This window comes from Puntigrus tetrazona, chromosome 15 (assembly GCF_018831695.1).
Source record: "Puntigrus tetrazona isolate hp1 chromosome 15, ASM1883169v1, whole genome shotgun sequence".
Taxonomy (NCBI): Eukaryota; Metazoa; Chordata; class Actinopteri; order Cypriniformes; family Cyprinidae; genus Puntigrus; species Puntigrus tetrazona.
In genome coordinates this window covers 12,055,721-12,069,426 of record NC_056713.1, presented here as the reverse complement: position 1 = coordinate 12,069,426, position 13,706 = coordinate 12,055,721, and the positions used below count along the sequence as shown (strand labels likewise).

The window sequence follows — 13,706 nt, the reverse complement described above, 5'->3', positions numbered from 1 at the left end:
TCTGTATTTTATTTTTCTCGTATCACTAAAAAAAACGTGGTGTGGTTTAACGGAGTTGAATAGCTGCTCCCAACCACTGAGAAAACATTACAACAAAAATGTGGTGGCGTTCAGTAATGTACAGATATAAATAGTATTTTTTTTAACTAAACGTTGTTATATCAACAACCAACAACAAAGCCTGCCGAGCCTTAAATACATAATTTAGATTGGGACACGGTCACCTTTTAGTAAGTAACAACTCCGACCGATTTAAGTGTTCTTGATTCAATAAAAAGAACCGGTTCGTCGGAAGCCACGCTGTATGTCTATAATTCTTTTAAAAGAACCGACTCTTAAGAATCATTCTTTGTGAGTCGGACTATCGCACGAAAATTTAACGGAAAAAGAACGCGCTCGTTATTCGTTCGCGAATCTGAGCGTTCTGAACCTACGATGTTTCGTGCTGTAGGCTGTAGGCAATCCAATACTGTAAATACTGTAAAATACCAAATACTGTAAATCATTCGGTTCGTGCGTTGTGAACGGAGCCCTTCTCGAATAAATCTAACCCTGCGCACAGTGTACATACCATCCATCCTAACTAATGTGTGATATTAATATTTTCAATACTTAGGGGCAGATAGGGTGGATAGTGCGCGCGCTGGGACGCGTGTTGGGTTCCCAACGCTACTTATGATGGGAAAACCCGCTCTCAACTTTAGCACATCTGCACAATGTGTTTTCGCTGGCCTGCTAAACGAATTCGCCGGTGCCGTGGCTGAACCCCACCAGACTGTTTCCCAAAGGTGTGAACAAATGACATGCGAACGAAGTGACGCCTCGGGTCCCCCGCGCACGTGCAGGGATCCTGGGAACCGGTCTGCGTCCAGCACCGCGTGTCGCGCTTCGCACCTCGGCGGAGGAGCGCCAATTCACATTTATGGACGCGCCTTCTGCCACCGGCTAACACCTCTCCATAACCGTCGCCATGTGTCATTTCGCCCCCATGTGCCGATATCTCCTCCTCCTCCCCCCCAGAACTCACTAGCACCCAGACACGCTTTATCCCAGCCGAAGCGACGGCTCTTACACCGTTTGGATGCGAGACACGTGGACGGGAAAGTGTTAAGCAATGGCGCGCGAATCAAAACATCTAGCGCTTCATTTCGTGAGCCGCAAAACCAGCCTTACCGTGGTGACTTTATTACGCTTTATTAATGTCCCCTGGTGGGAAAGGGGGTCCGTGTAAGTTTGATCTATCGTGCACCTATATCAGAAAACCTCAGAGATGCGCCATGCGCGTGTCTTCGACTGAGCCAGATGGCTATCGATTTTGTGACTTTTCCCCGCTTTCCCCTCATCACTCTCTTTGTCGAATGAACATAATGAGCACACGACACCTATTTTGCTGAACATGTACCCCATATAGGAAGCATCAGTGTGAGCCAGGCCAGGCCACGCTTCACGGTACAGACAGGTCAAAAAGAACTAATTATAGTACTTTTATACATATGCCCCGCATTATAAGGCCGTAGATGACTTGTAGTTAAACAAAAATAGCCTTTCCAGCGATAAACAAACATTTACATTGTTTACATAAAACGTTAAGCTGCATAAACATTAGGTAGCTAGCTATAACATTGTAATATGCTCATATTCTTCTTTAAATTAGCTTAATTTACATTTATCAGAAATGCAAAAATATTTTTTTTTTGTTTAAAACTATTTAGAATTTATGAGGAACATAGTACATGAAATGCCACCCACTTATTTATTCGTTCATTCATTGAACTCTTTGTAGTTATATTTTTCAGTTTAGCTACATTTTATTATTTAGCTGGCATTTACTGCTGAAAAGCCTTTTCCCCTCGCACCTGTGTTTTCGATACAGTTCGTTTAGTTTTCAAACGAATTAATTTAGCCTACAAAAACAGATAACTCTTAAATCGTGTTTTCATCCTGCTGATATCTGAACTGAAGTTGGGTTGTTTTGATTAAATATTAATAACTAAAAAAAAATACAGCTAAGTAACCCAACAAAGCATGCTTACACGATAATAAAAAAACGTGATTTACAAAACCTATTTAAACAGAAGCTATCTGTTTCCAACTTCAAATATGCAAATAGCACTCAAATAAGTGGGCATATTAACAAATTGCACATTAGCCAACATGTTGCATTAAACCACACAACCGCTGTATGCGCGCGCCGTTCAACCAAACGCCGTGATTTGTTTAGCCTGTTTGCTGGGACGGTTTGCTTGTTTACACAGATAATAACTCTCGTTTATTCATCCCTGTGTTCATCAGAAGCCAAGAAACCAGACTGTCTTAATAATTGTCCGACAATAAATTAACAATAGCAGCCCTTCTCAACCCCCCCTAATCATATGGTGCCGTCCAGTGGGCAAAGCGTGCCTGGGGTAAAGATGGGGCCAGCGGAGGCACGCGCTGCTCTCATTAGAATCACAATAGAAAACCACTAAAGCACGAGCAACAGTTTGGAACGCCGCGCATTGTTCGCGCGTGTCTCCTCTGTTTACCCTTACATGGCCCGGTGTATCGCGACAGAAGCTCTCCCAAATCAACGCGCAAGCGGAATACCTGCTACCTACTCTTGATGTTGAGTTTTCCGCTCGCGTGATACTTCAACAAGTGCTGCTCTGCGCTCCAGTTCGGCGCGCTCGACTAATAAACCTTAGGGTCGATAACGAAAAATTATAATAAATCAGAAAGCATTCTATTATGCGTATTTTAAGGTGACTTGTGTGTGTACGTATCAAGAAAGCGAAGCGCAAACACAGTGCGCAGGTGCAAGGATTATCATACAGCTGTAGCGAGAGCCCCCTCCTATTACACGTACACACACACACACACACACACACACACACACATACACACTCTCTTACTCCAAAGCAATTATCTACGATCTTAAATGCCCTGCGCAACCCCCCACCATTTCAGCCTCTTTACCAAAGACCCACAATCCAAAACCAAGATAACAAAAGAGCCCTCCGGATCTTTCCAGGGCACAATAAAGCGCTTGCCGGTTTAACGACTCACACGCGTCAGAACAATTAAAGATTTTAGTGCTGAATTAAAGGGGATGCGCGAACCCCCTCCACCCAAGATCACCCCCTTTCTGAGACCGGCGGCGAAAACAAACTTTTTTTTTTTTTTTTTTTTTTTTTTTTTTTTTCAAAAAATTGCGCGGCACGTGACATCGTAGAAAACACAAAGTGCCCGTATTTATTTATTTATTTTTTACTACAAATTAGTTTTTAGTACAAATTGACGCGCGCGCGTGTAAATGTAGCCTATGGCGATACAGGCAAATGTTAATTACGCCTGAGATACAGGCTAGCCTGTTCAGAAGAAAAGTTCAGAATGTAGGCTATTCCTGAAACGTTCAAGAACACGACACCGAGCAATGTCCAACAAACTGCGATTTGCCTTTTGAATTCACTTAGTAAATGTTGTATAATATGATAACAGCGTTAATATTTAACTCATGTCAGGTTGTTGTCAACATTAGGCAACTTTTGCGGAGCTTCCGAATGCCCGTGCTGTGCACAGTTTACGCTGTTTTCTGATATATTTGACTAAAATGAATTTTAAGCGTCGTGATGTTTATGGGATCATTAAGTAAATCGACCAAAGCCTGTTTACGGACTGCCCACAGGCCACGCCCCTCCCAGGCTCTATTTAAAAGCACGACGCGGTCCGCTCTCCATGAAACTAACTGACGGGTCCAAATCTGTTTCTCTTCCCTTTGTGCGCTCCAGCATAGACATTAAGTTTTTTTTTATCTCCAAACAACTAAGTCGTTTTGCTTTTAATTCCGATATTCTTAACAACTTTTTTTCCCCCTTAAATCGTGGATACCGCCACAAACATTCATATCGGACTACTCTCTCGGTCTGCTATCGCTCAGTAGCAGACAAGAAGATCCAGAATGGCTCGTGTTTTATTAACCTGCTTTTTAATTTTGCTATCAGCGCATCTGGTGAGTATTTCCCACTTATTCGAACGCGAGCCTCTCTTTTGACAAGTGCTTTCGCGGCGTGCTAATGCGAGTCCTGTTTTTTTAATCCCATAGGCGGAATCATCCGGTGTGTTTGAGTTGAAAGTGCACTCTTTTACGAGCGCAAACAGTGTGTGTAAACGGTCCAGCGACTGCCAGATCTTTTTCCGTGTTTGCCTGAAGCACTCGCAAGACATCATATTACCGGAGCCGCCGTGCACTTACGGCACTGGAATGACAGGAATATTCAGCGCAGACTCCATCTCCAGCAGTGCGCATATCCGCGTGCCTTTTAATTTCAAGTGGCCGGTGAGTAGGCTAGCTTAAAAAGCCATAGCCTACTATTCATTATGAGCTCGTAGCCTGTTTATGCAGCCTACACGTCCTCGCGCGTCTAATGCATGTAAGTGATATTAAACAGAGTGTTCTGGCTTTACAGGGAATCGTCTCGTTGATAATAGAAGCCTGGAACGCAGAGTCCTCTGACCAGTCAACAGGTACGCGCTTAACTTCTGCCTCACCTGCGTAGTTTTAAATGATTAACGCACCGCGCGTCTGTCCTCCCCGGATGGTTGAGTTAACGCCTCGTTTGTTTTATTTCTTTCAGAAAACACCAACAACATGATCAGCCGCTTGGCCACCAAAAGAAGACTCGGCATAGGCGAGGACTGGTCCCAGGACGTGCATCGCGGAGAGCAAAGCCAACTGGGCTTTTCTTATCGCGTTGTGTGCGATGAATTCTACCATGGCGAGGAATGCTCGGATTTCTGCCGCCCACGGGACGATCCGTTCGGCCACTTCAACTGTGACGCCGCTGGCAACAGGATATGCCTGTCTGGATGGAAAGGCGACTATTGCGCGGAACGTAAGTGTCGCTGAGTGTTGTAGCCTACCTGATTCGCGCGTAGATGAACGCACATTTGCATGGAAAACGAAATAAATGGCACGTACAGAAACGCGGGCAAGTTCAACGGCTTCTTGCCGCCACATAAAACGTCCAAGTTGCTTTTGTTCGCTGTAACAATGGAAGCAAAGAGCATGATTTAACAAGGACACGCGCTGAAACCTAATACGCCCTGCCTTCCGTGAAAAAGACGGCATGTGTTTCTTTTGTGTGCGTCCCAGCTGCTTAGTTTAGTACTTAACAAATACTTGATGTGCCTGAGCCTCCAGGGGGGGTTGTTTTATGATGCCCAGTCATTCTAATGTCCCCCTTTCTCTCCCTCTCCTTTTTAAACAGCCATCTGCTCGTCTGGCTGTAGCGAGGAGCACGGTTATTGTGAGGCCCCCGGTGAGTGCAAGTGCCGCCTCGGGTGGCAGGGCCCCCTCTGCGACGAGTGCCAGCGATACCCTGGGTGCCTGCATGGCATCTGCAACCAGCCCTTTCAGTGCGCTTGCAAGGAAGGCTGGGGAGGCCTGTTCTGCAACGAGGATCTGAACTTCTGCACCAACCACAAGCCCTGCAAGAACGACGCCACCTGCACCAACACCGGTCAGGGCAGCTACACCTGCATCTGCAAGCCCGGCTTCAGCGGCAAAACCTGCGACATCGAAACCAACGAGTGTGACAGCAACCCGTGCAAAAACGGAGGCAGTTGCAACGTAAGCGGCCGATCGCAGCGCTAGGCTCAATTCTTAGCCTTGGTGGAGCTTGGACGGTAATGCTAATGGCTCTAGCTTTTTCTTCTCAGGATCTGGTGAATGATTACACCTGCACGTGCCCTCAAGGCTTCTACGGGAAGAACTGCGAGGTCAGCAAAATGACCTGCGCCGACAGACCTTGCTTCAACGGAGGCACCTGCGTGGAGAAGGGAACCGGTGCGTACTCCTGCAGCTGCCCTGCTGGTTACATGGGCTCCAACTGCGAGAAGAAAATCGACAGATGCAGCAGCAACCCCTGTGCTAATGGTAAGCATATTTTCCACTTATCTTTCAAATGCAAAACATTCCAACGTCAGCGAAATGCTGAACCTTTCAGTTTTTTTGCTTTGAGACGCATCCCTTGAGCGTGACGTACTACTCATGCATGATAGAACTGACGCCAGTGAGGCTCTTACACTGATATGAATGGTGAGATAGAGCTGTCATAAAGCAATAGACTTCTCTTCCCGAGGGTTACGATTACTGGACCTGGTTTACTCCCTAAAGTTCCCTCAGTTGTAGGCTAATGTTTTAATATGGTTCCCTTTGTGTTTCCTTTTTTAAAGGCGGCCAGTGTCTCGATTTAGGCAACAGACTGACATGCAGATGCCGCCCTGGCTTCTCGGGCTTACGGTGTGAAACCAACATCGACGACTGTGCAAACAACCCTTGCCAGAATGCTGGCACCTGCGTGGACGGCATCAACGGCTACACCTGCACGTGCACTCTTGGTTTCTCAGGCAAAAACTGCGCAGTTCGCTCTAACGCCTGCAGTCTCATGCCTTGCGAGAATGGAGGGACCTGCTACACCCACTTCTCCGGACCGGTCTGCCAGTGTCCACCAGGCTTCATGGGCGCAAGATGCGAATACAAAGACAAGCCTCCTGTGGCCAGCCCTTCTATTCCAGCAGCCTTAGTGGTCTCGTTCACTCTAGGCCTCATCACTCTTACTCTAGTGTTCTGCGCCGCCATTGTGGTCCTGAGACAGATGCGGCAAGGCCACAAACCGACCGCCACCACCGTGCGCAACGACTTGGAGTCTGTCAACAACCGCGTTTCTTTGACCCCGACTTCAACTTTAGGCAGAGAGAAGGAGGCCTTGTTTATTCCCGGTGGTCCGTTTAAGGTGTCCAATAAAGACGTGGCACTCAGATCCACCACTATTGACACTCATTCCAGTGACAAATCGAATTACAAGCAAAAGATGGTGGACTACAATATGAGCATCGACGAAAAACCTACAAACAACAAACTAGACATGTAAGTTCATGTTTTGTCTTGCTTTCGTTCGCTGTTTGTTTCTGCTCTGTCATTTGCTTGACACGAATGTGCAAAACTAACAGTTTTCTTCATTTTTAGGAAAAACTCTGAATCTGCATTACTGGTCCCACCGCTTAACTATCCAAAAGAGGGAGTGTATCATCCTGTGTACATCATTCCTGAACACATAGAACAATGTGTATTTGCTACTGAGGTAAGCATCTTTGGAAATGCTTTTAAAGTGCTTACATTGTTATTTATCATGATCTCAGTGTGATGTTTTGAAAGAAAGCGCGCTAACGCATTCCCTATCCGATCTTTCTCAGGTTTAACAGTATTCGTCAATCTGGAGCACCTCAATCACCAATGGGCCTGACCCTAAAATGTTTACAGTCTTAAAAAGACAAAAGGAAGAAGCGAAGAGAGTATATATATTATATCTGCATTTATTATTTATTTATTCATGCTGCTGAGTAAAAGGACTACTTCTTTATACGGACAATGTTTTTGCGAAGACAAGGCAAGAGACTTGAAGACTTGAGGAACAACTTGCATTATTTGCACTATTTTCTTTTCCTTCTTTTTTTTTTTTTTTTTTTTTTTTTTTTTTTAAATGACCCAAAAATATATCCTATTTAAAATGTACATAAAGACCCAGAACTCTCTGGAAGAGCTGAGAAGAAGCAATCACAGAAGCCTTGAAAAGGAAGCAAACTGGCATCCTGAAGTTCATCTCACTCTATGAATCACATGAAGCCCAATCAATCAGCCTTATGGGTGGAGGAGGTGCAACTGAAGGATCCGGAAGTGTGACCATGGAGTATTTTTATTATTAATTTTTGTGGATATGGTTCGAAATGCTATTTATGAACGGAGCTGTGATGAAAAGCAATCAAAGATATCGAAGCAAAGCTGTTTCGACTGTGAACAATGTGAACAACTGTCTTCAGAATCTACGGTTAAATATGACTGTGATTTATACTTAGTGCCTACAATGGATTTGACTATCAGTGATGTTCACTTGAACCGAACCCAATCTTAATTAAGTGCCTCGTCTTTCAATGTCTTATATAGCTCAACGGAAAAGGTACTCCTTAGAAACACTGAAACAAAAAAACTTTTTTGAACTCTACTGGAGTATGTTTTTTGACAGAAAATGTTTGGGTTGACTTGGGTGCAAATTGTTTAACGGGCAGTGCATGATGGACGCTGTTGTGTACAGCTTTCATCCTGTCAACATTCACTGCTGCTAAGCTATTTCCGACATTCCCAAGGCTCGAGGTTCAAACTGATAGCTTCGTCATTGTCAAGATTTTCTGGTTTTCGTGAACCTCTGCGTTAGGGTCTTTATTTAAAGAGAAATGCAAGATCAAGATTCTTAATATAGTAGAATTTCTTTTCTTTCCTTTTTTTTTGTATGTGGCATTTGTTTCTTTTTAAACCATTTAAACCAAATAGATACTTTTATATTTTATACCGTCTTTCTTAATTTAACAATGCAATATTGTACAAAATCTTGAGATATTCCTACTATTTAATTGGATTGTATATATGTATTTATGAAAGATAAATGTATATATGTTTATGTATTGTGTTGTTTGTCATAAGGCCAGAAATATATATTTTTTCATACAATAAATCCTGAAATAATTTACTTTATATCATGAGTCATGACTTGTTTTCTTTCATATAAAAATGCTGAGATAAAACTAGGATGGGTTTTAATTTGAAACAACTAGGCCTAGCTATAGAACTTGTGATGCAGGTATACGAATTAATGTTTGATCGCCATCCAGACGGCTGTAGTAAATTATTATCTAGAAAAATTCACAGGAAAGCTTTCCAGTGCGCCCTTTACTACTCCACTGTTAAGTAATTATTGTGTACTTTTGTTCTATAGCTAAAATGGCTATAAGACATGCTTAGTATCTCTGATCAGAACAGAGAAAATTGTGAGGGGTTATTAATGGCCCTCAGACACGATCACCTGCCATTCACCCCCACTCTTCCTCTTCCATTCAAAGAGATAAGCAGAGGCTTGAAAAGGAGGAGGGAGGCCTCAGCCGCTCTCACTCTCCCTGGGGAGCGTTGACATGTGGGCCCAGCCTTTCCAGACACCTGTCCTCACCACCAGCCTACAAACACTCGGATGTGTCTCCGTACTGAGACCCACCATGAAGATTTTCTATCTGTCACCTTTAAACTCTCAGAAATGCACACCATTATACAAGCATCCCGAGGTCAAATACAATACGAAATTTTCTAGAACAAGAAACTAGGGAAAGATTGTGAGAATTTATGAAACTTAATATTTAAAATATACTAAAATGGAAACCAGTTATTTTTTGTTTTTACTGTATTCTTGATCAAATAAAAGCGGCCTTGATAAGAGTTGTAAAATGTACATTTTTTATCAGTTTAATGCAATTGAATTTCCTTGTTAGCAAGTATCGTTTGTAAGTATTAATATGTATATATATATATATATATATATATATATATATATATATATATATATATATATATATTTTAGTGCTGTCAAAAGATTCACTGTAATTAACCGCATCCGAAATAAATGTTTCTGTTTACATAATATGTGTGTGTGTGTACTGTATATATTTATTATTTATATATAAATACACACACATACAGTATATATTTTGAAACTATTTACATGAATATTTTTATATTATATATAAGCATTTTTAATATGTAAAAACATATTTTCCTTAAATATATACATGCATGCGTATTTATAAATATACACATATTATGTAAACAAAAACATTTATTGTGGATGTGATTAATTACGTTTAATCATTTGACAGCACAAATCAAATGTTAGTTTTAAGAAACATGGCTTTGTAGCCTGTTCTTGTAAATGACTGTGTTAGCATTGTCTTTTGTTTACAATAAGTCTGATCCTTTTAACTGATAATACAGTCTCCATCTCGAATGTATGTCCTTTCATTCTCTCTCTCTGCTCGTCTGTCTTGTTTTCTTTTTGCCTCGAGTCTTACAATCTTTTCCCTGCAGTTTTCTGTGTTTCCCTGATAAGAAAGCACCTGCAGCTAAGCTAATTGGTCACAGTGACGTAAGCCGGGAAGACAATGTGTTTGCGCGCTTTTAGAGGTTTCTGTGTAAGTTTATAGAGAGGGAAATGTTGATTTTCCCTTATGGTTTTCATCAAACTGAAAGAGAAAGAAAAGAGAAGATTTCAGGCGTCTATTAAGGCTTTTAGATTGAACACCAATGTCAATGTTTAACTTTTTAACAGAGTGCTTTTGTTTTCGATCTTTGTGCGGTCAGGATGCGTGTCAGTGTTTGAACTCACACCCCGATCATTTTATTGGTGATGGTGATTAAGGGCTGTCCGTATAACTGCTTTGGCATTCTCCAAGTTTGGTCACTTCACAGTGTTACAGTAAATAATACATAAAAGTTGTAGTATAAAGGCCAGTTCACAACCAAGAATGATAACTATGACCATAACAACATTAGAATTTGCATGAGTGCACAAAAATATGCCGTTTAAAGGGTGAAAATGCAAATTCTGTCATTATTACTCACCCATACGACGTTCAAAACCCATGTGGTGCTCTCGTAAATGGCGTCGGAGACTAACCCTGAAGAAAATAAATTATTATTTTAGTTTTCTTCGTGCTCAAAATGTGTTCTTGTAGCTGAGTTAATTTAACAATGTCCTTACTATCTTTCTGCTCTTTGAACGTTGCGGTAAATGCATTGCAGTCTATGGAGGATTTCATTAAAATATCTTCATTTTCGTTCAGAAGATGAATGAAGATCTTACTGGTGTGGAATGGCATCAGGGTAAGTAATTAATGACCGAATTTGTTTTCTGGATGAACTATCCGTTTAATAAAAAACATTTGTTGCAGTTTTGTCACACTGCCCCTTTAAATGCTAAAGCTCTAAAGACTCTGAATGGTTGTTTTTATCATTTATTAAATGGAAGAAATTATATTGTTCCTCTGTCTGTGTTATATATGTATGGCTTCTCCTATTTTCATAGAATTAAAAGGATTTTTGCTCGGCTTAGATTACACTAAGATTAGGACATGAATCAATTAGGACGTTTAATAAAATTGTATAAATGTGCCTTAGATTAAAAACTGATGTGCATTTCGAGACCAGACAAAAGAACTGACTTATTTTAAGATCAGTCTGCGCAGTTTAAAGGTCCAACTAACTGCTCTTCTTAGAAAACTAAGCTGTTGATGATCAATAACGGGATTTCCATCTTCCTTCCTTTTTCTTGTTATCTTGACTGTCCAATGGGGGTTGTCAGGGTTGTTTCTTGTGAATGTAGCTTCTTGTGAGACATAGTAAAGCACAGTGAAATACATGTTTGACACCCGAAACAATCTGGATTGGCCTGCAGGGCGAACGACAGTCAGTGTCTCAAACACTGTATTCAAACACGTCCAAGTTCCGGTATAACTTCAAACAGTTCACAAGAACATGTCATAATACCTACTCATAATATCTACTACTGTAAACACTTCCTTATTTAGAGAGTCATTATGCAAACAGAACACCAGCTTCCAGTCATATCCTTCAGTGAAATTATATAATTATCCACTGTAATTACTGTAAAATGTAAATAGGAAAGGAGGACGGAAGTGACAAATGAAGGCAGAAAAAGGACTAAGCAGTAAAAGGGAGAATCCCACATAGATTAAAGACACACCTGTCATCACTACATCAATGCTGATTTCACCCTTCTTCCTTCTTTTCATGACCCTGAGAACCCCGTCTGGTGTCTGTCCTGTGAAACAGAGAGAGAAACTGCTCGGTTTACGCACATGCTCTGAGAAGACAGTTGCAAATCACATTATTCGCTTTTATTTCCTGATGGACAGTGACAAACATCTACGCTATTAAAAATAATGGTTCTTTATTGCCATCAATGGGTCGGAGAACCTTAAACGTCAAGGAAACTTTCGAATGCAAAAAAAGCTTCTTTATGGTCGAAAAAGTTTCTTCAGATTTTTTAAATGTTCTTCAAAATGGTTCTTTCAGGAACATCCATTGAATAAAAATGGTGCTTCTATGGATGCACCATTATTGGAAAAACCATCACATGGTGTACACATGGTGATCTGGTAGGCATGGCTTTTTGTTGACAACGAAAGCCTTATTAAAAGTCTTTACTGTCATTTTTCACCTATTTAATGCACTTTCCTTTCTTAATAAAGATAGTTATTTATTTTGCACGTAAGCCATGTATCAGTTGATCTTTTCGTTCGAAAATCCTGGCCAGCACAACACAGCAAAACTGTCTCAGCCAATAGTGTGAGTTTGGGGGTGTGGCTGCCTGTCTGTCTAGCCTATGACAGATGGGGGGCTGGTTAAGTAACTTGTTTGGAAACAATCATTAGTTTCGCTCTTCTGTTTGGTGTTGCTGGAAATTAAAAACTTTACTTTTGTTATTATTCAAATGCTGATTCCTCCGTTTGTAACATTGACATTTTCAGTACAATACCTCAGTACATAAATGAAGCTATATGCGATTGTAATGTGTTTGTTTACGTAGGAGATTTTTGTATGGCCCTTAATTTGAATTTGCGATAGCCTTATGACTTTATTTATGACTTGCGTGAATTTAGTAATGCTCTTCCAGAAATGATGCTGTCCAAATTAGAAAACCGGATTTCACTTGGCTGAACTCTGCCGTGACTGAATCACTTTCTTTATTGTGCTTTTACCACAACAGATAAGCTATTACAAGTAAAATAAAAGAGAGCAATAAAACCTTGCAGTACAGCTCTTTGACCCATTACCAAACCTAAACATGTAAGAATGACACTCCACCTGCTCCTCCACTCACAAGTCTGATAAATATCAGCTACACCCACATCTTACTGTCTTCTTTCATTTTGCCATAAACCTTGGGTCTTCTGTTACAAAACGGTATGCATGATTGAGAACTTCAAGGAAACTCTTTATGCACAGTTCATCAGTATGTGTTTGTATGTAGTGAGAGGTAATGGGGGAACGGTAAGGGGGGTTTGTCTATCTAGGATTAAAGTTTGCCCACAATTCCTTTCCCCCTAACTTCCTGTTTTTAGAGTATTTATAGGTCTTGACATGGGAAGGGAAGTGGACCTTATTCTGGCACACTCATCACTCCTAGGCCCCTATTCTTTCCTTTAGTGAGAGGAGGAAACGGTGCATCTTCCTGACCACACACCCTCCAACGCACACGTTTGCTCAAATAGCACTTTATGTCGGTTTCATATATGGTTTTCAAAAAGGTTTATAGCATTTTTAAGAAACGTCTTAAAGGATGGGTTCGCTTTCCAGAATAATGAGATCCGAGGTGTCACGTCTTCAAAGAATTTAAGTTGTTTGAGGAAAGAAAATCAGGATTTTTCTCCAAATAGTGGACTTGATTGGGGTTGAAGGTCCAAATTGCAGTTTCGGTGCAGCTTCAAAAAGGCTCTACTCGATCCCAGTCGAGGAATCATGGTCTTGTCTAATGAAAGGACCTTTCATTTTTTAACAAAAAATAAAATTGTACATACTTTTTAACCACATATGCTCATCTTGCACTAGCTCTGCGATGCGCGTCCATTACTTTAGGCATCACGTAATAATGCTTAAAGGGTCACGCCTGGTTTGTTCTACATCTGTGTACTTTGGTTCAAAGGTAGGGTATGGTGAAAAACTAACTCTCCTCCATCCGACATTGTTGTTTTAGCTGCTTTTGTAAGGAGCGTTTGACTTTTTTTTGTACTTTCATTTTCAGTAAATAATGGCTCGGTACCTCTGTCTC

General features: G+C 41.3%; 1 protein-coding gene across 1 annotated transcript; it reads left to right on the top strand.

Moving 5' to 3' along the window:
- The first annotated feature begins 3,708 nt into the window (after positions 1-3,708).
- On the top strand, positions 3,709-8,566 carry dlc (deltaC). Its single transcript, XM_043259305.1, has 9 exons — positions 3,709-3,988; positions 4,082-4,315; positions 4,446-4,503; positions 4,614-4,871; positions 5,247-5,608; positions 5,698-5,914; positions 6,214-6,907; positions 7,007-7,121; positions 7,234-8,566. The coding sequence occupies exons 1-9, from the start codon at positions 3,938-3,940 to the stop codon at positions 7,237-7,239; spliced, it is 1,995 nt and encodes a 664-aa protein (XP_043115240.1). The 5' UTR covers positions 3,709-3,937; the 3' UTR covers positions 7,240-8,566.
- Positions 8,567-13,706: the final 5,140 nt, after the last annotated feature.

What these genes read in the sequence shown, in the direction of transcription:
- dlc (XM_043259305.1), top strand. Translation starts at nt 3,938, where the DNA reads ATGGCTCGTGTTTTATTAACCTGCTTTTTAATTTTGCTATCAGCGCAT. An exon ending in CTTTTAATTTCAAGTGGCCG is followed by an intron (nt 4,316 to 4,445) that starts GTGAGTAGGCTA and finishes CTGGCTTTACAG; the next exon opens with GGAATCGTCTCGTTGATAAT. An exon ending in GTCCTCTGACCAGTCAACAG is followed by an intron (nt 4,504 to 4,613) that starts GTACGCGCTTAA and finishes TATTTCTTTCAG; the next exon opens with AAAACACCAACAACATGATC.